At 42.3% G+C, this 24917-nt stretch overlaps 1 protein-coding gene across 1 annotated transcript in view; it reads left to right on the top strand.

Moving 5' to 3' along the window:
• LOC147750799 (solute carrier family 23 member 1-like) overlaps positions 1-24917 on the top strand; it is a 783856-nt gene that overhangs the window by 237352 nt on the left and 521587 nt on the right. Inside the window, exon 4 of the mRNA XM_086936963.1 lies at positions 16225-16399. Within this exon, the coding sequence (XP_086793089.1) occupies positions 16225-16399 (175 nt within the window). The remainder of the gene's footprint in view (positions 1-16224; positions 16400-24917) is intronic.

Raw genomic sequence — 24917 nt, 5'->3', positions numbered from 1 at the left:
AGAGTTCGCAGGAGCATAGTCCAATGTATGTAATTTAGTGGACTCGCAGGAGTCGTGAATAGTCTTCACTTGAAGGTGCGAGCCGAAGAGTCTAGCATTTGTTAGATTTAAGGTGACAAATGTCGAACGAAGTTTATTGCCTAAACATGAGAGGAGGCGATTGGAATTTGAGCTTTGTTTTGAATGACCATTCACAGGATCTAGTAAGGTCAAAGAAATAATTGTAAGTTAAAGTCTTGTTTAAGTTCATATGACTTTTGATCTGAAAGAGTCAAACTAAAGTCGCCAACGAGAAGATGAAGATGACATCTAAGGAGAAGGGTCAACCTAACGGACGATGCAAAGAGACGAAGCAATGGAAAGAGCCAGAAACTGACATCATCGGGGAAAGTCCATGGTGGGCGTCAAGGGGCGTTCCACCCACACTGTGATTGTGTATTTTAGGGACAGCACCCCGGGGAGGAGGTAGCAATGAGCAATTGGAGATTAGGAACAGCGAGGTGAATTGCTCAGAGCAAAAGGCAAGGGTAGATGCCTTGAGCAGATGCGCTGAGAGAGATCAGAGCGCAAGGGAGCAGTAGGCCGAGGACCCTTAGAAGAGCGGATGGGTAGGCAGAGAGGGTACTGCTTCTTAAACTTAAGTTTCCTTTAGAGGCTAAGAGAGTTTGAACTTCTTTGGAAGTCAAACTGCTGACACCTTTTTAGGGAAGAAACTTGCGAATTAGGGAAGTCACCTAGTATAGAGTAGGGACAGATTTAACTTGATTATTTTTCTCTTTCTGTAGATGACGCAAAGAAACCACTTTACATCGAAGCTTTAAATTGCTGAGTTTGGAATTGATTTTGTATTCTTTGTATACTTTGAGATTTATCCTGAGAGGATTGTAATTTGCGTTCAAATTCGATTTTTTATAAAACTTTTAAACTTTAACAGTTGTAAGTGGTTCTTCAGAGTGGCATCATTTAATGGGGCTGAACTAAACCTGTGTGGGGGTGGTCTTTTACTCAATGACAGATACTAGCGGTCCAAAATTAACGAATGAGATAAATTATTAAATTGATTATAAATTGATACCAAAATCTCATTCCCCGCAGTTGGTAGCAGAGTATGATGGTTATCTTCTTGAGGAAGACGACCTAGGCCAGGTTTAGTTTACCCCAAGGTCCCTAGTCATCGACGACCAGAAGAAGAATCCCTGCCGAAGAAGGTGCTGACGGTGCGTCGAGAGAAAAGCAGCAGAATCGGTCGAGAGTGAGTATAAGGGTCATGCGTTGTAAGATTGCGGTGTTTTATGTTGTTCCTGTGTTGTAATGTCAAGCGGAGTTGAATGCCTGTAGTGTGATTGAGGGAAGGTTGTGAGCGCGCGCAACCGGATAAAATCTTATGTCCAGAGGGCTTAAGTGGTTCGGGTGTATCGAACACCCAGAGTAATTTGTCTACCATTTAATGGGGGTCATGAGGTACCATTGATCGCCCACAGACCGATGATAGGGGGAGCGTTTGAGTGAGTGTATGAGTAAACGCATGCTGGTCGTACGTTTACTGTGTGTAAGTAACCTATCAGTTGAGGCAAGCGTCCGACCGTAAGAGGAAAGACGTCTCGCCAGTTGAGGTGACAATTACAGTTAGACTGTGGCCGTACAGTCAGAGAAAAGTGATCGCTTGGACGGAAGTAGTCATTTTTCGGCGTATGAATGAAACGCACGCAAGATCGCGAGACGAGTTGAGAAACGAAGGAAACTGCTGTAGAGGGAACAAGTGACGTCAGCGTAGAGTCGCGCTGAGATTGGTCGGTTAGCGTAGAACTGCACTGGGATAGGCTGACTAGCAAGAGTCGCACAGGGATTGGTGGTTGTCATCAGGACGAAAATAGGGAAGAGAATTAATAAGAGAAAAATCGTAGATCACCAAAAATGAAGTGCTTTAAGGGTTTAAGAAAGATCTTTAGGAAGAATAGAAGAAACTTATATGCCGGAGAAGAAGCTCCACCAGAAGGCACACCAGCTTATCATATGGCAGTAAATGTCGGCTTACACTCAATAATGTGGATCTCCGAGTGGAATAGGCTAACAGAAGGGGAAAAGGAACTGACGTTTCCGAGATTCGGAACGTTTAAGCTAGACGTGTTGAACCAACTGAAAGCGGTAATGCTTGCGACAAGACCTCTACCGAGGCCAACACAATTCGAAGCTCTTAGTGCATGGTTTAGAGCAGCGCACGAGAAGAGTTTAAAGAGACGCCAAGAAAGAGTGAGACGATCAGTAAAGGCAGTGCAGGATGCCAAATGGGATGAGGAAGCTAAGAAGTGGAGAGTGCAAAAGATAGAAGCAGACAAACTGTTCACCATGATAGAAGCCACGGGAGAAAGGAAACCTCTAGAGGAGGAAGATGAGGAAAGCGAGACGGAGGAGGATGTGATAGAGAGGCTGTTAACAGATAGACCACCTCCATATAGCGGTGAATCCGCAAGTCCCATATTACAGCAAGGGGACGGAGCTAGATGGGGAGAATATAAATCGATCCCAGTAACGGAGTGGGACTCCAACAAGAGTGAAGAAATACCCCAAGCTAGTTCCGAACAGAGAGTAGTGGGAAGATTCGTGGTCCAGAAGGTGCCAGAGACGCAATGTGCAAGGTCGTACCAAATGCCAGACGCTTTACAAGTACCTGTTACCATAGGCCCTATTGTGTCAATCTACAACCCAGAAGGGGTCCAGCAGGAGGAACAGGCACGATGGGACAGGGAAAGGGCAGAGATGGAGAATAGGAATAACACGATGAATCCTCAAAGACAGAGATTAGCACCAGTGAGTCGGAGTACCCCATTAGATTCCGCAACGGGTCCTTGGATAGAACAAGGGGGTCAAAGAGGATCGATGGATTTGAGGGGACCAAAACCGAAATCCTATAAGGAATTAAGGGAATATCTGAAAGAGTGGGATACTGCCGAAGAGGCTCGGAATAAAAGTTTAGAAACAGGAGCTGAATGGAGAGACCAGGATAACAAGATCCTCTCTCATTGTGGAGCTGGCGAAAGCAGCCCGGAGTGGGAGAGAGGGAGTCAAGGAAGCAGAAGAGATACGAGTCCTACCATTAGCGGCAATAGGCAAATGTGCGATGACAGGAGTGCAGGGTGTGGCGAAGTGCCCCGCGTCACTTTCAGTGAGGGAGAACGAAGGACGCAGGAGTACCGGAATACCTTTAGGTGCACACACCATGCTCCGGATGAAAATGTCCAACATTGGAATCACGGGAACATGGAGAGTCGCGAAGGGTCTCGCCATGCGTCCGGTGATCTAGGGCGAAGTCATGAGAATACAGGTAGTCGCGAAACATCTCGCCATACATCCGGTGATCACGAACGAGATCGCGGGAGCATGGAGAGCCATGAAGGTCCTTATCGTCTGTTAAGTGATACCAGACAGCAAGCGAGTTACAGTGGGTTAGAACAGCACGGAGGATCTTATCTTGTATCTGGAGAAACCGAATCGAGAAGACGGAATGTAGGGTTGAAGGATGGAGCATTGTTCCACCACACCCCAAGGGAAGACGGAAAGGCTTGGGATCTAGAGAGGTGGGAACAAAGAGATGGAAGAAAAATTCCTCATAACTCACCTGTGCTCAGGCGTAGGGCGCATAGTGGAGGAGAAAGGGATATGAGAGAACAACCTAGGACTGACGTATTGAAAGCTGAAATAAAAGCAAGACGCATAGATGTAATGAGTTTAAAATCAGACTTAGATGAAATAATTGACGGCACAGTGGCAATCGAGAGGTTAGAGCTGTACGCGCCAGATGAGATTCTGTTTTTGTCTAAAGATGTTACTCGGAAAGCGAGAGCAGCTCATGAAAAGTTATCCGAATTGGCAGAAAAGTACATGATAGACATATCGAGAACTAAGGCTTTGCAGGCCAACCATAGGCTGAATTGCACGGATCAAGATCTAGATGAGCGCAGAACGATTGGACTGAGAGTACACATAAGGGAATTGGTCATGTGTATTAGAATATGGAGAGATCTGGATAGATGGGAGGAAAGATGGTCCAAGAAGGGATCTGTCAGACGGAGTACACTTGTGAAGTCTCAGGATACAGACCTAATGCGAATGGAAGCTTTTCCTTTGCGAGAAATCGCGAACGGAAACTACGTGCATGTACCCTGGAGTAGGGGGGATTTAGCGGCATTCACTAATTCCTTCCCGAAACTTAGAGAAAATCCCGTTGAGTGGTACAAGCAAGTAGAGAGATTCGTGAAGATCTCTAAGGTACTGTGGATTGATTTGAACACATTGTTCGATATCGTAGTACCCGGAGACTTGTGGACGGCATGCAAACTTAGTATTGAATGGCCCACTTGTGAGCCTCAGAGAGATACACAGACAGGTGGTCCATCAGATAGAGTCATGGAAAAATACGAGAGAGTAATAACATGGCTAAAAGAGAAAGTGCCGGTGCAAGACATAGACTGGGTTAAGATAGATCGGACAACTCAGGAGCCTAAAGAGACAGTTCACGAGTTCTATGAGAGGTTATTGAAAGCATTTAAGCAGTACAGTGGACTAGACGTAATGGATCCTAAAGACATAGGACAGTTTGTGTCGAAGTTTGTTCTCGGATTGAGACCAGACATAAGCCTAATGATTCAACAGCACTTGATCTGTTGGCAGAACAAACCTTTAGATGAGATTCTGAGGTATGCAAGATACTGTAGCGATGAGATAGACTCAAAGGCAAAGAAGCTTAAGGAAAAGTTAATGCTGGTACAAATGCAAGCAGCTGGAAAGGGTGGACAGCGACAGCAGGGAACAGGAGCGCAGGCAAAGAAACAGAATAATCAGAGCAGAGAAGAGGAAGAAAGACCGAGACCGAGAATGGATATCGCGACACTGAAAAGGACAACCAGGTGTCATCAGTGTAACGAGGTGGGACATTGGAGACGCGAGTGTCCTTATAATATTGAGACAGGGGAATTAGAACAGGAGGAGGAAGAGGTACAGAATAACGTGGTTAAGGGAGCGACAGTCCCGAAGGGAAAGTTTATCAAAGGGGGGACTCAGACTCCTCGAGCCCCGTTTCCTCAACCACCTCGCATTGCGAATGGAGGGAAAACCTATAGACAAATGCCATTGTTCGTAGGAGGAGAAGAATGCTACTACGTTGATCCTCTTACAGGGCAACGAGTGAATAGGGAAGAAGATTGTACCTTAGGAGCAGCCCTGGAAGTAGATCAGAAAGGACCGTACGTAGAAGCTGAAGTAGCTGGATGTCCTACGACCTTTTTGATGGATACGGGAGCCACTCGATCCACTTTGAGATCAGCGGTAGTCCCAGGTCTGCCAATATCAGGAGAAATGATTCAGGTGGTAGGAGTCGCAAACAAGAGGATGACGAATCCTCTGACGGAACCAGTGTCAGTAAAGATAGGGAATTACAGTGACGAACATCAGTTTGTGATCTGTGATTCCAGCCCGGTGTGTTTGCTAGGGAGAGATCTGTTGTGTAAATTGAATTGCACAATACATTGCACACCTGAAGGAGTAGAAGTGCAGACCAACGATGAGGATGCAGATTTTAAAGTTGTAAACTCGCAGGAATGTGTGGAACTATATCCTACCCTGACAGTGGAGGAGCTTCCACAGGATTTGAGGGAGAAAGTGTCAGCTGAGGTGTGGGATTTTACTGGAGAAGAAATAGGTTTGATCAAAGGAGTAGAACCAGTAAAGATCTTGGTAAGACTCAATGCCGAGTATCCAAGAACACCACAGTACAAGTTGACACCAGAGACGATTGCAGGAATAAAGCCTGTGATCGAATCCATGATTAAACAGGGAATACTGAAGGAGATCGTGGGTAGTCCATGTAACTCACCGATTATGGGTTTGCAGAAACCTAGTGGAAAATACAGAATAGTGCAGGATCTTCGAAAGATTAATAATATTGTTGTCTCATGTTGTCCAGTGGTACCGAATCCATCAGTGATATTATTTCAGATACCGTTCCAAGCTGAATGGTTCACCGTGATAGATTTGTGCCAGGCTTTCTTTTCGATTCCTTTAGATGAAGAGAGCCAGTATCTTTTCGCTTTTAAGCTGGAAGATCGCGTTTTAACATGGTGTCGTATCCCTCAGGGGTATACAGAAAGCCCATCGATTTTTAACCAGCTTTTAAAGAGAAATCTTGAAAGTCTAGTGCTGCCCAAGAACTCAGTTCTAGTCCAGTACATAGACGACCTCCTAGTTGCGTCAGAGACAGAGGAAGCTTGCAGAGAAGACACCATCACCTTGTTAAATCACTTGGCCGAGAATGGACACAAGGTGTCACCAAGTAAATTGCAATATTGTAAGACCGAAGTGCAATACTTGGGCCACAGGATTGAAAAGGGGAAACGGAAGGTGTCTCCAGACAGAATAGAGGCGATTATGAAAATGAACGCGCCTACAACACAAAGAGAGGTCAGGATGTTTCTAGGCATGGTCGGTTATTGTCGACAGTGGATAGCTAACTTTTCGCTGAAGGCAAAACCGTTATTACAACTGACGCACAAAGGAGTGAGTGATCCGGTACCATGGGACAAAGACTGTTTGATGGCGTTTTTGCAGCTGAGGGAGGACTTATGTCGTGCCCCGGCTTTAGGAATGCCTGATTACACAAAACCATTTTTGCTTTACTGCTGCGAAAGAGAGGGATGCGCTTTAGCGGTTTTAGCTCAGATCCATGGAGATGCGCGTAGGCCAGTGGCGTATTTTTCGGCTACATTAGATCCAGTAGCCGCAGCGTTGCCCGGATGTCTCAAATCCGTAGCTGCAACGGGTGTCAGCATTGAAAGATCGGAAAGTGTGGTAATGGGACATCAGTTAGTGGTGTACGTACCGCATTCTGTGGAATTGTTAATGACCAGGACTAAGACTCAGCATCTGACTAATAGCAGGCTCACACGCTACGAGCAAGTCATACTGGCTGCCGAGAATGTGACCCTAAAAAGATGCTCTGTCTTGAATCCTGCTACGTTGATGCCACTTCCAAATGAGGTGGATGATGAAAATTGTACAGATCATGACTGCCTTGATGTGACTGAACTATGCACCAAACCGAGACCCGATATCGTGGATGAACCATTGACTGACCCTGATGAAATTTTCTTTGTTGATGGTTCATGCGTAAGAGACGATATTGGCCAGCTGAGAGCAGCTTATGCAGTTTGCACTATTACCCGAGTTATAGAAGCCGCTTGCCTGGAAGGAGTACACTCCGCTCAGGTAACTGAAATTGTTGCTTTGACTCGTGCTTGCTTAGCAGGCGACAAACTTCGAGTCACCATATACACCGATAGCCAGTATGGTTTCGGGGTAGTTCACGATTACGGGCAGTTATGGTCTCAAAGAGGTTACATGACCTCCTCGGGTTCTCCCATCAGGAATGGAGAATTCGTGAGACTATTGTTAGATGCATTGCAAGGACCGTCAGCTATTGCGGTTGTCAAATGTGCTGCGCACACGAAGAATGTAGACTTTGTGTCGCAGGGCAATCGTTATGCTGATGAAGTAGCGCGTTATTGTGCAGAGCAAGGTTATTCTCACACTGAAGTGAAAGTGGGGGGAGTACAGGAAAGAACTGAATTGACAATGTTGTTAGATACTGTAGATACGTGGGATGAGTTAAGGAGTGTTCAGGAGAATGCACCAGATGTTGAGAAAAAGGGCTGGGAAACAGCGGGTTGTGTGAAAGGCGAAATGAATTTTTGGGTCTCTGCCGATGGGAGAGCAGTTTTACCCAATGAACTTGTTAGTCCAATGGCAAGGAAATTGCATGGATCAGCACACATAGGAAGAGATGCCATGGTGAGAGTATTCAGACAAACGTGGTTTAATCCTAAGTTTAGAGTAGCGGCAGAAGCAGTATGTCAGCGATGTGCGATTTGTCAGCAACTAAACGTGGGAAAAAGAACACCAGTTACATTGAGTCACATTGGGAGGTCTGGGGGGCCTTTCAATAGAATGCAGCTTGATTTTATAGAAATGCCTCCATGTAACAGACTCAGATACGTTTTAGTGATTGTCTGCATATTTTCTAGATGGGTTGAGGCTTACCCTACACGTAGATGCGATACACTTACAGTAGCAAAACTGTTACTTAGAGAGTTAATACCGAGGTTTGGGGTGCCATCCTCTTTGGAATCAGACAGAGGAACTCATTTCAACAGCGAAATAGTGAAGATGTTGTGTTCAGCTTTGAATATTGATCAAAAGTTACACTGCAGCTATCGACCCGAAGCTTCAGGGATTGTAGAGCAAATCAACAGTACAATCAAGTCCAGACTGGCTAAAGTTTGTTCATCGACATCCCTGAGTTGGCCAGACGCACTTCCAGTGGTTCTTATGAGCATACGTAGCACACCTGATAGGAAAACAGGCCTCTCTCCACATGAAGTGCTAATGGGGAGAGCTATGAGATTGCCATCGGTTCCAACTGCAGCGCTATTGAACATCACAGACGACTTGATTTTGGACTACTGCAAGGGACTATCTGATGCCATTAATTCTGTGTCCCTCCAGGTCCAGGCTGCAGAGGTTCCATCAGCACAAGATTTGTGCCATGACCTGAGTCCGGGAGACTGGGTCCTGGTGAAGAAGCATGTCAGGAAGAACTGCTTAGATGTGCGCTGGAGAGGACCATTTCAAGTCATACTTGTCACGAACACTGCGGTGAAGTGTGGAGGCCTGCCAAACTGGATACATGCCTCACACACCCGAAGAGTGCCAACACCTCTAGAAGAAACAGCTCCTCTCTCGGATGAGAATCCGGCGGAAAACGGAGAAGCCATAGAGGGGGAAAGCCAAGCTGTGGAGGTGATCGAAGAGGCTGAAACTGTGTTGGAACAGGACGACGAAGGTCAAGACACTAGCGAGACCGAAGTCGCCTCAGGAGAAGAAAGTAACTGGGAGACTGAATCGGATACCGAACAAACTGAGAGTGACCAAGAGACTGGTCCAAGAACAAGGAGCAGAAGAACAAGGAGTGACGAAGCCAGTTGGCCGGAGAGAAAGAAAAGGCCAAGCTCGGAAGAAAAGCAAGAAAGGACTCTTGTCCCGATCGCTGAAGAATCGGATCAGGAGGAAGAAACGACAGACTCAGGAACTGAGAGTCCACGAAGATCGAGAAGGGTACGTGTGCCCTGTAGAAGGTACGCCACCCCAGAGTGGACTTATCTAGCAGATGTCTTGGGGACAGAAATCTGGGAGAGTGACGAGTGTGAAAGTAATCAATCTCGATCCATTTGTGGCAGTGGAGATATGGATGTTGACGCCTGGACTCGAGACTGAGGGGTTACTGACTTTCACACTTCCCATACCCCCATACTTGAGTCGGATTAAGGATTTAGTGTTGAACAGATTACAATTTCCAACATTTGGTCATCAAATATCAGAGGAAGAAGACAAAGTCATTCGTTTTGAATTATTGGAACTTGTTGCAAGAGCTGCAGGTACGAGAATAATTGTTGATGTATAAAGACTTTTGTATATAAGCTATAAAGAAGAAGATAACCTAGCGCCGAGTGGAAAGAAGAATAAAATTAGGGTTTACATTTAGAGGACGGAGAAGAGTTAGGGTTGTCTGTTGTTAAAAATAAAGAGACACTGTTGCGAAAAAGAGACTTTGTTGATAAAAGAGCACTTTACGAACTGAGAAGAAAACAAGGCAAACAAAGGACTGAACTGATAAACTTTTTCGCAAAAGAAAGAGTCACGCTGTTTTGACAACATGGAGAGCGGCAACCCAAACAGAAAAGCTAGATGTATAGTAGGTACACTTATAGCGATAGTGATATTTCTCATAATTACAGTAGTGACAATATCATACATAGTAGGACATGAAGCAGATAGAGAAATAGCAGATGTTAAACTTGTAACGACTTTAAAACCTGCTCTAGATGGAAAGAAGGAGGAGAGCAATGTTATACGTGAAAAGGCGTTACTAGCAGATGAAGTTCGTAGATTACATATAGATGAGTCACAGGGAAACTTTAGGTCAAACGCATATGCTAAACTGTTGTACGAATATATCGATGCCATGGAGGCCAAAGATTGCTACGTTTGTATGCAATTGCCGGCTTCTGTAGATGAGGGCATCCGATATCATCATCTCCCATTGACTTATGGGATAACATGTAGCTTACTGCTTAGTATATTTTATGGTAGAGAAGGGTTTGAGTACTACTTTTCAAATTATGATTCGGTACTGCCTGAAGTTCCGAATTATAAGCAAATGAATAAGTGGGACTATTACAAAAAGGAGGATAGACTAGCCAAATTCTTCCTTCCTTGGGATACACTAGATACTTCATATGCACGCAGAAATAATCTAACTTGCAAAGTGTCAGAGACTGAGAAAAAGTTTATAGCACAAGTCGATGACCGATACAGAAGGCAAAAGATTCTAAAAATGTCAGGACAGTGGAAAACTGATTGGACCGAAGAAGAGAAGGCACATAAAAAGAAAGGTAGCAATGGTCCAATAGCATTGGATAGAACGCAGAAAGGAAAGTTATGTTTAACTCGAAGCAAGACATATTATGAGAGTGAATTCGTAGGTGAAGTAAATTGTGAGCATGCTTTTAAGTTAGAGTATTATACGAAAGATTTTATGAAAGGGATGCAGGCTATTCCTAATGTATATTTTGTATGTGGGAGAAGTGCTTATGTAAAACTGCCTGACAATTGGTATGGTTCGTGTTACTTGGCAATTGTCTTCCCCAAAATATATCATGCAAAGGATTTAGCGGTCATAGAAAGAAAGGCTTCGACAAGAACGAAAAGAGAAGTAGGAGATGCAGAAGTAGTAGGAGACGTATTTGGAGCGATGTTTCCTATGTTGGGTTTAATACTTAACGATGTTAAGATCAGGAGACTAGCTACAGTCGTAGATAGATTATCTGCGAGTACTGCAAGGTCATTAATGCTAATAGAGGGTGAGATGCAATCGATCAGAGCAATGGTTCTACAGAATCGACTTGCTCTTGATGTAATATTAGCAAAAGAAGGCGGAGTTTGCAAGGCTTTGAAGGTTCAGGAATGTTGTACTTATATTCCTGATAATTCAAAACCACTAGAGAAGGTTATAAGAAACATTACACAGATTCATCAAGAAATCGAAGATTTGACAAAAATGAATGTTTGGGAGAAAGTAGGTAATGGAGTAGGAAAGGTTGGAAGTTGGTTTGCTAACCTTGGCAAAAGTATAGTGTGGTACATATTAAAACCTGTATTAATAGTATTAATTTGCATAATTACATTGTTAGGATTTGTGAAACTATATAAATGGTAAAGGACGAACCGGTTACAAAGATCTATGAGAGAGCAGGAAAGGAGATTAGCTGCTTTACAAGATCAACAGTATAAAAGCTTGAGAGCACTTGAAATGATGAAAAGAGGGAATGATATAACTAGTTCGGTTTAAAAAGGTGTTATTCAAATTGCTTTTAGTGATGACTCCTAAAAGTCATCAAAGGGGGGACTGAGAGAGCACAAATTTGAATAAAAATTATGTATAGGCCATATTTACAAGCATATCATGAAACGTAGGAATGAAATGTATATCGTAACATGAAGTTGACGCTTATAGTATAAAAGTCAACGGAAAGTGACAACATGGTATAGGAAATGTATAACTGTATTCATATTAGAATGTATTAGATCTAGAAGGCCCGTATACGTAGTGGGCTAATGTAGAAATGCCTACGAACAGTAGAACGTGCAGAGTAGAATTCAAATACGTGTGTAATTTTAAATGCAGAAACGGCGAGAAATGTAACATGGAGAAATGTGCAAGGAGCATACACATAACGATGTAACCAATGAGAATATAAAGTTATGTTCCATGTATAGGCTTTATATTCTATGTATGAGATTATATTCTATGTGAACTTTATATTCTATGTAAAATTGTATTCGTTTAGAAGAAAGGTATACTAAAGGCGTTCACATATAAATGTATGTTAAAGGTTATACTGTGTAGAAGAAGTTTGTAGGAATGCTGGAAGAGTTAGGTCATTTGTGATTGTAACTTGAATGACCAAGAGTTCGCAGGAGCATAGTCCAATGTATGTAATTTAGTGGACTCGCAGGAGTCGTGAATAGTCTTCACTTGAAGGTGCGAGCCGAAGAGTCTAGCATTTGTTAGATTTAAGGTGACAAATGTCGAACGAAGTTTATTGCCTAAACATGAGAGGAGGCGATTGGAATTTGAGCTTTGTTTTGAATGACCATTCACAGGATCTAGTAAGGTCAAAGAAATAATTGTAAGTTAAAGTCTTGTTTAAGTTCATATGACTTTTGATCTGAAAGAGTCAAACTAAAGTCGCCAACGAGAAGATGAAGATGACATCTAAGGAGAAGGGTCAACCTAACGGACGATGCAAAGAGACGAAGCAATGGAAAGAGCCAGAAACTGACATCATCGGGGAAAGTCCATGGTGGGCGTCAAGGGGCGTTCCACCCACACTGTGATTGTGTATTTTAGGGACAGCACCCCGGGGAGGAGGTAGCAATGAGCAATTGGAGATTAGGAACAGCGAGGTGAATTGCTCAGAGCAAAAGGCAAGGGTAGATGCCTTGAGCAGATGCGCTGAGAGAGATCAGAGCGCAAGGGAGCAGTAGGCCGAGGACCCTTAGAAGAGCGGATGGGTAGGCAGAGAGGGTACTGCTTCTTAAACTTAAGTTACCTTTAGAGGCTAAGAGAGTTTGAACTTCTTTGGAAGTCAAACTGCTGACACCTTTTTAGGGAAGAAACTTGCGAATTAGGGAAGTCACCTAGTATAGAGTAGGGACAGATTTAACTTGATTATTTTTCTCTTTCTGTAGATGACGCAAAGAAACCACTTTACATCGAAGCTTTAAATTGCTGAGTTTGGAATTGATTTTGTATTCTTTGTATACTTTGAGATTTATCCTGAGAGGATTGTAATTTGCGTTCAAATTCGATTTTTTATAAAACTTTTAAACTTTAACAGTTGTAAGTGGTTCTTCAGAGTGGCATCATTTAATGGGGCTGAACTAAACCTGTGTGGGGGTGGTCTTTTACTCAATGACAGATACTAGCGGTCCAAAATTAACGAATGAGATAAATTATTAAATTGATTATAAATTGATACCAAAATCTCATTCCCCGCAACGGTGTATTAAGAAGCATTCAATTTCAGACGCAGCCTAAGATATAGGCACACACTGCCCATGTTACACCCTTCTTGTATGTCTTGAATTCTGCATGTTACCTTGCAAATGGAAGGCGCTGTTGTGGACATGATTGGTGTGTTGGGAGTTCGTCATTCTCTGCTTCTGAACTAGCAACTTTGCTTCCTCCTCTCTTCCTTTCACTGATCGTTCTTTAATAAGAAACTTTCGTAGAAGGATGCTCTTTGGTGGCAGCCTACCATGCTTCCAAACCTGCGTCCGACTGCAAGCCTAGGCCTGGGTATTGTTTCCGCATACTCCTCTACTTTTGCTGCCTAGATTTAGAATATGATGTCTTTGCGTGCTCACCTATGTTCATTGATGATGAAAAATGTTGAAGGTGCTCGGGTTTAGCCAATGCAGGCCTGTCCTTTCCATTAAAATGTAATTAAAAATATGCAGCTGTGTTGAGTCCCTCATTATTTTTTGCCATTACACATCTGCCAAGAAGGTAATCACAAAGTGCATGGTTTCGACATTTTTTTTTAATTATTGTGGATTTTTTATAGTTGAGAAATAAAACCCTTTCATGACACGTGTCAACCTACCTCTGAAAGTCAGTACTTTATGGCACTGTTGCACCAACATTTCAGAACATTCGAATGTGTAAAGCCCTTTGCCGAGTGTGCCAACCATAGCTAATTCCACAACCCACAATTATAGTCCTGAGATGCATGCAAGAGTGCATAAGGAGAGAAGGGCAATTGAAAGGTGGTTAACGCCCGAAAAAACGTGGGCAAAGTGCTATTAGCCTCCATACAAAGTCGATTCCTTAGGGACAGACAAACAATTCCCAGTTCTCCTGTCTGAATCAAGTTCACGATCAGACTTTGAAAGAACTTAGAGGATTCAGCACAGGCAAACATCTATAGTTAATTACCGTATTCGAAGTAATCTGATTGGCTGAGCCAATATTAACATTCTACAATTGCGGGTGTGCTGCTTCAAAAATGAATGTTCGTAGAACTAATCCCTGACTTTTGAGGTTTTTTTCTTGCAAAACTAAATCATTGCTTCATTTTCCTAATGGAATGGAAAACGTATCTTGATGTTGGGTTTTACTCGTGCAAGGAAATCTTATTATTTATCCAGAAAGAAAGTCAGTCTGCAAGAAGCCCTATCTGCATTGACCGGTGGCCGATATGTCACATTTAATAATACTCCAGGAGAGATTTCCATCTCTGCTCTTTTATGTACGTGGAGAGTATTCCAAATAGTTAATCACAGACAGAGCAACTTCGGGACTGAAGTGGAATGTTCTGTGTAAAATGAAAGCACACAAAGAGAAGCCCTCTAGCTAAAATTCATGAGATACATATATCTGAAAGCAGACAGCATCTTACTGCGTCTAGACAAGGGTAATAGTTTTGCAAAGAGAACAATGTATAGATCACATAAGTTGCAATTGTGTACCATTCTTGAGCCCATAAATGAATAAATATAAGGAGATGAGTGCAATATATGATCAAATGTACTGTAGCGAGAGCATCTTATATGGAAATGTACAGGAATTATGTGTAATTAATAACTGTTGAAATGGATGCACTGGCACTTTCAATTCTGAAGCTTCTAGAAATGTGATTTGGGATAAGTGGAATAGATGATGGAGCCATCTCTGTAATAACATTTTTATATGTGGTTTTTATACATTAGCTAATGGTACTGTAGGATCCAATGTATAAGTCGTTTTGAGAGCGGAAATATTGGAATATAAGATGCTCCTGGAACGACAGCACTTTATAAGCACATTGGTGCAAGAATGACATGCACTTTACAGTTATTTAGTATGAAAATCATACATAGTGCTAGGTGTCGAATATGGGACTTCGTGCAATATATATTTGATATGCACTTTCTTTGATGATACCTCATGTAAATTCGTGAATGCACTTGTTGATCAACGGCATTAGCACTTTTAAATATATGGTTTTATCTAAGATAAGATAATCAAGAATCACAGATGAATTCCCCTATTTGTCAGAGTCATGATCATGCCAATATTATAATGTTCTCATAAAGATCGACAAGCTTGTATAAAATGAATTTGCAAAAAGATTAAACAGTACTTTATTGTTATTTGTTTAGAGATTAGGATAATGAGCTGGTAGATCTGAAAAACCAAAGATGAGCATATATATCTATTCAATGTATAATGGAAGTATGAACTAGACTCCCTTTAGCAGCATCATGAACGCTCTATGGGGCAGATTAACGAGGAAGTGTCGCAGCCCGGCAACGCAAGCCCTTTAGCTCCGCCACGCTGCAGCACTTCCAAAGCACAGGAATGTGACATATTTACAATAATATCTCGCATTCCTCTCCTTTTCCCTTCTGGCGCAAGAACAGCTGCCAATCGCAGCCTCAGGCACCCTTCCACCATGGTGCAAGGATGCCTGCGTCATGGGGAGATTATTTTGTGGAGGAAGGGGCACCTTCCTGCACAAAAACAATCACTACAGGCATTTTCCTCTTCCAATGAGCATGCATTGAAAGAGGAAAAAACGAGTAGAAATGAAAAAATGTCTCCTCGTTGCGTCTCCCTACGCCTCCCCTGGGGAGGCATAGCATTCAGTTGCATTTCCAGATTCACGATTCCTCGTAAATCTGGAAATGTGTCTGGTTCCGTGGGAACACCCACGGAACGCCCCTTTCATGCAAAGTGCTGCATGCAAAGGGGCCACATTCATGGAGCAGTAAAATACGCCAACAGTACATCACAAAAAGTGACGTACTTGTGGTGCAGGGGGCTTGTGAATCTGCCCCTAGGTATTTTTAATGATGGAAAGTGGTGGTGGACAAACAGGACAATGTAATTTGAAAAAGACTGGTTATACTTGTGGACTCTATGGTCCAGATGAAGGCTAAAAGCTGAAACACGTCAGCTGTCTTTTAATTTACTTTGTGATATTGTTCGCTACAAGAACTATGTTGAAAAGTGTATTGAAATAAAAGTTTTTTTTCATTTTTGCTAAATGAGCTACTCTCTTTCTCTTTCAGGCTACCGATTCTCCAAGGTGGCACCTTCAGCTTCATCACACCGACCCTGGCCATTCTGTCTTTGCCTCAGTGGAAGTGCCCAGAGCAAAATCCTCTTTCATCAAATGGCACATACACAAATGTATTCAATAACGTAGGCAATAACGTGGAGCCATGGCAGTCACGCATCAGAGAGGTGAGCCTTGCATTGGTATTTCATTCAACATTTGTTCAGGACTTAGAGTGTATCATTTGGATATGGCTTTTCATAACCCTTTGGAATATTCTTTTTATCATGTTTTCCACGATTTGTGGGGTAGGGATTTCTACTGGTAGCTCAGCCATTTTTCGCATCGGCAGAAGTCATAATTGCTTTTCTTCTACTTGGCTGAACGTATAGTGTCAATTTCTAATTCAAAACCTTGCAATGGCCCACGTTTTCTTCAAAGAAGGCTCTGTCAAGGAATGTGACATATTCTGTGTGCTCATTTGGAACCTACATATGTACATTAGACTATACAGTAAAAGTAAGAGGTTTTACAAATCTGAGGCAGCGTCAAAATCCATGGGTGTTGCGTGAGCACACCCACTGCAATGCCTATGGAACGCCTACTTGACATAGTGTAAGGCTACGCAGCAACTTGCGCTGCTTTGTCTTACTCCATAGCTATGAGGCCATGCAAGCCACGCAGGGTGACTTTGCGTCGCCTCATAGATATGATTGAGACGCTTGTGCTGCCAAAGCTTTAGAAAAAGTGACAGTCCGGCAGCGCAAGCCTCTTATAAATCAGCCCAAACATATTTTGTTCGATTTTTAGGTCTTTCCCCATCAGGTAGCTACACATAAAATAATGGGTAGCTTAAATGAAAAATAAATTTACTCAATGGAAAAGGCACTGTAGTACACTTTGAAACCTCTATTATTTAATGCACTGCAGAGGTCTGTGTGTAACCGGATAGACACAGAATTAAATTTGGTTTGCGCAGTGGAGAATAGTGACGTGTATTTTTAGTGCTATGAGGTCACAGCCTGTGACAGAAAGCACAGTGAATGTGTAAGTTGTGATTTTACACTTGCATTACAAACATACCAATTTAGACTGCTACAAACGGTGCAAATAGTTTTAAAATAACATGGGGCATCCAAAATGTATATTTGAGTAATATAAGACCATAGGTATTTTTCTTTTTTTGCATACCTTTCCCTTCAGCACTTTCCCAAGGGTACTAGGCACTGTGTAAATGCAGTTATGGTTAAAAGCATGCGCTTCACAGCCCAGTTGTTAACTCTTTGCACCACAATGCAAAAAAAAAACACTTCTTTGTCATTACAATGCTTGGAGTGATTCAGGCAATTAAAGCCAGAACCACTCCCAAGCAACCTTTTCCGTTGCAAGACAACTCATTGTGCACATTTGCATGTCATTCAGGCAAGCAGGCACCCTGGCATGAACACTTAATTGAAGGATTGTTTTACCAGGCCTCTTCATTTTACAGCACATGAGTCAATTAACTTCAGAAAAAGCATTTTAACGATCGGAATGAAGGGTCCAGGCCTTTGTCCAAAAGGAAAAGCACAATTTTCATTCCAGGCAGACGTTAAGCCGGGAAATAATAATAATATTAATAATCATTATTAAGCATATAACATATGTTCATAAAATATACAATTTCAGCAGCACATCAATATTAAAGTTCATAAAGAAGCGTTACCACCACAACAATTTAAAAAAAAGGTAACACATGATAAAAACAGTGCTCAGAAGCTATAAAACAACCGTACAAAGAAATATTTCCCTTTCAAGTGCCCCTGGTAAGTCTTAGCTTTTAAGCAGTTCTTTCGAAATTGGAGACAGAGAAGAGGGTGGCAACGTCTAAAGACAGTTTTAAAAACAGCAGAGCCACACGGGCCTGCTTAAATCTGCGTTCCCTAAGAAGCCCCTTCAGAAATCTTCTCCTCGGGTGCTAGTAATATGGACATACGCGGCCCCCTTCCCAGTTTCCACAGCCGCCCTGGAGGTTGCACCCCACAGATTGAAGACTGCTGCTCTAGAGTATGAGGCTGTAGCCTTCAACGGCTTCAACCTGTAGGAAAGTAGGATCTGTTTTCAATGTTACCCCTACTTTTGCCTGGTGTCAGTGTGTTTTGACCTAGTCTGCTGTGATCCTGCTAATCAGGACCTCAGCAACTATGCTCTCTCCCCTAAACTGGTTCTGATAAGTACTTTGGTACCCCCACAATTGGCCACTGGTGTACCCTTATAAGTCCCAAGTATATGGTACTAAGGTATCCAGGGCATAGGTACACCAGGAGTCTCCCATGGGCTGCAGTACATATTGTGTCGACAATGGGAGTCCACTTGAAATGTGACTGCAAGCCTGCCATTGCAGCCTGTGTCAGTTGATGCTTGCACCTCTCATGACAGATATAAGTTTCCTTATATCTGAATCACTGCACTTAAAACATATAAGTCACCTCTATGGCAGGCTCTTCAGTCCTGAGGACAAGGAGCTCGATTTTAAGTGTGAGGTGCCCCTGCTTGAGCAGGACACCCCTACAAACCCCAGAGTGGATTCTCCGGGCTTTGTAAATGCAGTCAGTAATTTTTAGACATATAGGGACTCATTACTTTGTCAGTAAGTGAGCCTCCGACCACTCGTAGGAAGCTCACTGATGAACTTCTTAGATTTAAAGTCCGACTGCCTAAGTACAATGTAGGTGATCGTAGTTTAAACCAGGCGGTTGGAAGCAACACATAATCCCCTATGGAAGGCATTTCTGCGGTGGGGATTATGATGTCGGTTTCTGACAGGCTCTTCAAGACGGGCTTTCCGACATTAAAAGCCTTCGGAAAGTGACTTTGGGTCCCCCTAGCAAGGCCCCCACGCAGTGCTGGGATTAACAGAAACTCCCATTTCTCCATAGGAGCTTGTGCTGTGGCGGTTTCCAACTACAGGACAAGCTTGCCACCGCACCATTTGTTGTTGCATTGTAATTGCGGTGTCGGGACTGCCACTGGAGGTCGGTCATTCCAGAGACTGTTATGGTGTTGTGCAGACGTGAGTCCGCCCGACATCGTAATGATGCAAAGTGGACATAAGTCATTACGAGATGACTAACTATATAATGGCTGCACCAAACTGGTCATGTTTGGTATCAAACATGTTGGAATCATACCCCAACATCGATTCCAGTGTTGGAAAATTATCACCTGTACTGGAGGCCCCTTAGGGGACCCCTCTGTTCCCCAGATAACAGCCTTTCAGGGTCTGCCAGAAAGCTAGTGCTGCTGCCGACCACGGACACAATTCTGCCTTCCTGCTGCTAAGCCAAGCTTGATCAGGGAAAGGTAGAATAATAGTCTTAATAGTCTTTCTATATGTGTAAGTGTGGGTGTGAAAGTGACTGTATGTCAGAGGGTATGACAGTGTCTCTATGAGAGTTCGAGTGGGTGCAAAAGTAATTACATATATATATATATCTACAGTAAACATGCTTGCCTTTCATTATAAACATGCACAAGGGTACAGGAAACAATTAGAATTTGTGCTTTTTAGATTTGTTCTTTTTTATGTGTTCTAGCCTACAGCAATTGTAACTTTAACTTTGATTGAAACTTTAAGTTCTATCAAACTCTTAGTGTTTCCTATTTTTAAATAAATATATTGAAACTTGTTTTATGTGGAACTTAATATAGCACATTTTGTCATTGTGTAGCACTGCAAGAAACGAGTGTTCCAATTACGCGAATAAGTGATACCTATTTTATCACTGTCTGAAGGATGAAATCCTGAAACATCCATGCAGGGAATCAAAGCAGTGCCCTGGCGGTTAAACATAGATCCACACAAAAAGCAGTATTCTATCAGATATAACTATATACATACACATTAATGCCATGTGAAATAAATAGAATGATGCGTATAATCTTTTTTCTTTACCCCAATGTTATGAAACACTAGTTTTGATAGATTGTTCGTTTAATTTATTTTCACAAAGGGCCACAATTCATGAATGGCCTTACAGCAGGAAGAATTTAAAAAGAAAACACTACTAAGACATATATCCCAATTCTATGCACATTTCAACATACTTTTCTTGGGAAGACACACTCCTTTCCAGAGTGTTTCAGCCATATGACTGTTTTAGACTCTGAAGTATCTTGTGACCTGAGCTTGCAGTGTCCCGTATAGAAATGTCACAAGCTACCACACTCTTCATTTGTGTATGACAACATCAGCTTTCATCCCTGCTAACTTCGCGCTTGTCCTGGTGCCCTAATTCTTTTTCTTAATCTTAAAACCTAAATAATTAGGCAGAGGAAGGGGGCTGCCGCAGACCCCTATGTAGCATTAAGAATGAAACAAACAAACACTGGTTTTCCTGTTACGAAAGGATCTTGGTTGCATTAGAGGGAAGAAATGGAGGTGCATGACACCCTGCATCCCCTCTAGACTCAGTGTCACATTGTTTGCTGCCCCAAAAAAGCCTGTAACACCATTACTGCTGCATGCCCCATTGCCTCTTCTTTTGTGTTCAGCCTATGTTGCACTTTGTGACCCTGTTCTTCCTGCACCATTAACTGAGACTTAGAAAAAAAATTACACATCTCCCATTGAGAGTATGTGTGAAGAAAAATAAGTAAAAGAATAAACGAAATATGTGGATATAGAAAACCCAACAGGAAGAACCCATTTTCAAGATTAATACACACGTTTATAAAAGCCTGTGTTGGACCTGATATCCTTGGTGTGGTTGACCCCTACTTTCTTTCTTCCATCCTCCTGTTTTGCTTACTTTGGTTTTGCAGCCTTTATGACTCTGCACACTTTATCACTGCTAACCAGTGCTAAGGTAATTGTGCTCTGTCCTTTAAACATAGTGAAACTAGCGTATACCCAATTGGCACATTTACTTTACTTGCAACTTCCTAGTAAAGTGTCACTACTTGCAGCAGCATTTATTGTGCCACCCACTTAAGTACCCTTTTAAATTGTGTCTCAGACCTGGCATTGTAGCCTGTGTCTGCAGTTTTAAACTGACATTTCGATTTGGCAAAATAAGCCTCTAACCAGGCTGAAGCTTTTCTTTGTAATGTATATATGTCACTCCTATGGTAGGCCCTAACAGCCCAAAAGGCAGGGTATAATACATTTAAAAAGTTGGACATCTAACTTAAATATGTCCTGGTAGTAAAAAAAAAACGTACATTTGTGTTTCTGTACTTCAAGGCCTACCACTCCCATAGGATAACATTGAGTTCCCTGATTATATTTATTAAGTGCTGACTTTCAATTGGGAACAGGTGGAATCTCAAATTTGTTGTCTTTGAAAACTCTCTTAATGGTCAGTTTTTAATTACACTTTTATAAAGTCTCACATCAGTTAACAAACACAATATGTTATTAACCTGTGATCAAGGAATTTAATTAACAGAACCACATTGTTTTCATAGAGTATATTCAACCTTTTTTTAACACGTATTTAACACATCAACACACATACTTTGAAAAAACCACACCTATAGTTAAAATCTAATTAATTTGAAAAACTCACCATTTACACAAAGACAAGAATTATGAGCAACAGATTGTGAATTTTACAGTTTGTGAAATGTTTTAACAAATATTTAACAGTTTGTGGCAAATTAAAATATTCCAGTTCTCACTTTTTCACATAACGAGCGTCCTATTTGTCACTATTGTCCATACTCCCACATTGAAGCTGCACAGGGGGTGTAGTACCTTATTTCTGTAGACCAAAAATATACACCTCTATTCACTAACAGGTTCCCTGATTTCAGTGATCACTTCAGCAACTCCCTAGTGATCGATTGTGGATGCATTTCAAACCCTGTGATTTATGGTTCTGCTCGGGACCAAGAACTGGAATCAACTGTGAAAAATAGAGAACATAATAACAATAACGTACTATGTACAATTAACACAAGTACTGTATTTAAACTTACTTATACTTCCCTCTCTCCCAATTACAATGTACCACGTTCGAATTGCTCATTCCATCAATATCCAGTTACTCCACTGCTCTAGAGAAACCAAAGCACACTCATAATTACATTCAACAATATGTGGTATCATTAATTGTATAAGTACCATTTCTCTCTTCATGATGTTGCAACTTACATGTTTGTTATATAGTGTGGAGCCTCAAATCCTTTAGAGTTACTCAGGGGTACATATAATCTCAATTCCCCCCTATTTTTCGAGGTTTTTTCATTAGGCTTCTAATTTATGACTGGAGTCGCGGTCATCTCCTTCCCAATCTTTGTTTCATTTAAAAGGCTCACAATTAGTTTCAGTTCACCCAAAACCCAAAGAAGTGCTTACTTTAACTCCTCTAAACTCCTGAATATCATGCTGCAGGCTCTTGTCAAACTTTAATTTCAGCGATGTCGTCTTCCAAATATTTTTACAAGCTGGAAGAAAATGAAAACAAATGTCCTTACCTCACTTGGTTCACTTCTACTGCTACTAAAATCCTGTCTCGGCTTGCGACAAGAAGGTAGTGGTAGCTCATTAACCTTTTTATAAAACATATAATTGATAAACTTCAGCACAGATGGCCGTGAACGGCTCTGTAAATTATTTCACAGTCAAGCCTTTCTGCTCACTCATTAGAAAGGTGTTAGCATTCATTCCATTCCACAATTTGAAAACAGTGGCATCTAGTAAAATAAACCCCACATCTTTGTTAGCATTACCTTAACCACGATGCATCAATTGAAGGCTGACAACAGCCACACTGCTATTTCTCATTACTACCATTCCATCATGAGTGCAAAAGCTCCACCACGAGTGCACAGCCTCGGCCACAGCTGCAGATTCTCTTTGTGAATCGGACCTAGGTGTAGCTGGCCGTTGGTCTTTGTGTATTGGTCTCAGACAGTTAGACAAAGGGGAATTGGTGTTGGCAGGGTGGGCTATCTTTGACTTGATGAAGGGGGGAGATGTCACTTACCACACTTGCACAGGGTTTTGACACTAGTCTTTTGTCACCCCAGACAACCAGAGGCCAGAGCGTGGAGGCAGGAAATTCAAAGCACCTCTGGGGGTGAAAGCTTCTAGAAACTACTCCTACTTAATAAGTGACCACCCCAAGTAAATAATGGACCCTCTCTTGAGTACACCTCTGGACCTGTGAAAGTCTCAGAAGGACAAGTGTGCCACTCTGGAAGAAGGATTTCTACCCTGTTGCTTGCCCTGTTGCCGTGCTACTCTGCTGCTGACTGAAAAGGACTGAACCTGCATCTGGAACCCAGGAGCACTAGACAGAATGACAACAAGGGCTAGTTGGCTGGCTTTCAAAGCAGAGCCTCAGAGACAGAAATGGTCCCAACCATCTTGATCTCAAGACCTGGACTCTGTCTGCCGTGTGTCCTACCCCCCAAGCGGTGTCACTCCAGCCCTGGATCCTTGGAAGTGGGCTTGAAAGTGCTCTGCCAGTCCAGCTGTAGTCTTTTGAGCAGGACCAACATAGTGCAATGCTTCTCCTCGCGGGTGCATCAGAACCACCACTGCTCTCTTCATAACTGATGCAGGAGCTCACATAGCAGCCTGCAGCTTCCTCAGAACTGCTGCTGCATGATGCACTATTGATTCAGAACCTTCGCATCACAAGTCCCTCATTAACAGCATCCTCGAAGGAGATGCAGGACTTTTCATTGCAGCCCGCAGCGTCCCTGGAACCCCCACTTTGCAACAAATCCTTGACACATGACTTTTCATAGCAAGCCCATCATTCACAGCATCCTCAACGATGACGCAGGAGTCCACATTGTAGCCAAGCAGCATCCTAAGAACCACTGCTGTGCAACACATCCTCAAAACAGGGCCTTGCAAGCCTCCACAACCAGGATTTAAGGTACTTTGTTTAGCAGGCCTAACTTGGTCCCTGTAGCGCGCCCATGCTCTATTGTGATCAACCTGAACTTGTGACTTTGCCCAGGTCCAGCATGACCAGATAAACACAGTTGGAGCATTGTGCTTTTAGGCACTATTTTCACTTAAATATTTATAATTACATAACTTCGGTTCTACTGATTGAATTTTTGTTGTTTTGGTCTCAAGTACTGTATTAGATGTTACTATATTTTTCTAAATTTGTAAGGGATTTTTCTTGTGTTGTACTCTCACTCTAATACTGTTTGAAGTGCTGCATAAATACTTTACACATTGCCGCTAAGCCAAGCCAGACTGCTCTGTGCGCTGTGGTTAATATGGGGTTTGCATGTATTTTACCCTGACAAAAGTTGTGGTTACCATTTTTTTTTAAACATAGTTGTATTGATTTTAATAATATATTCACTACAATCAAGCCTGACAGTAATATAAGTTACAAGAGTCTTGAGCAAAGTACATAGTAGGGTTTTCAATCTTACATCCAGTGGCATATAACATTGCTGTTGCACTTACTGAAGTCAAACATTTATGTATGTTCAATTAAGACCATTTGCATAAGTTTTGTGTCCCTACATCTGCTTGATGACTCTTTAGTAGAAGAACCAAGTCTAACACGTAATAAACGTCCCAACGCCCACTACCTCACCCCCTTCCCTCCCCATGGCTCACTCCTGCAATTAACAACCCAGGGTTCCGTTGTTTGTTTCCGTTTGGGTCATCGTGACTAAACAAGTTTATTTAGTGTTGAAATCCTTATTGGAGAATGTTGCAGAGGGGGACTGCACTACACCACA

The sequence above is a fragment of the Lissotriton vulgaris genome, chromosome 1_1 (assembly GCF_964263255.1).
Source record: "Lissotriton vulgaris chromosome 1_1, aLisVul1.2, whole genome shotgun sequence".
Lineage (NCBI taxonomy): Eukaryota > Metazoa > Chordata > Amphibia > Caudata > Salamandridae > Lissotriton > Lissotriton vulgaris.
The sequence above is the reverse complement of the archived record's forward strand: the minus strand, read 5'-3'. Positions and strand labels throughout refer to the sequence as shown.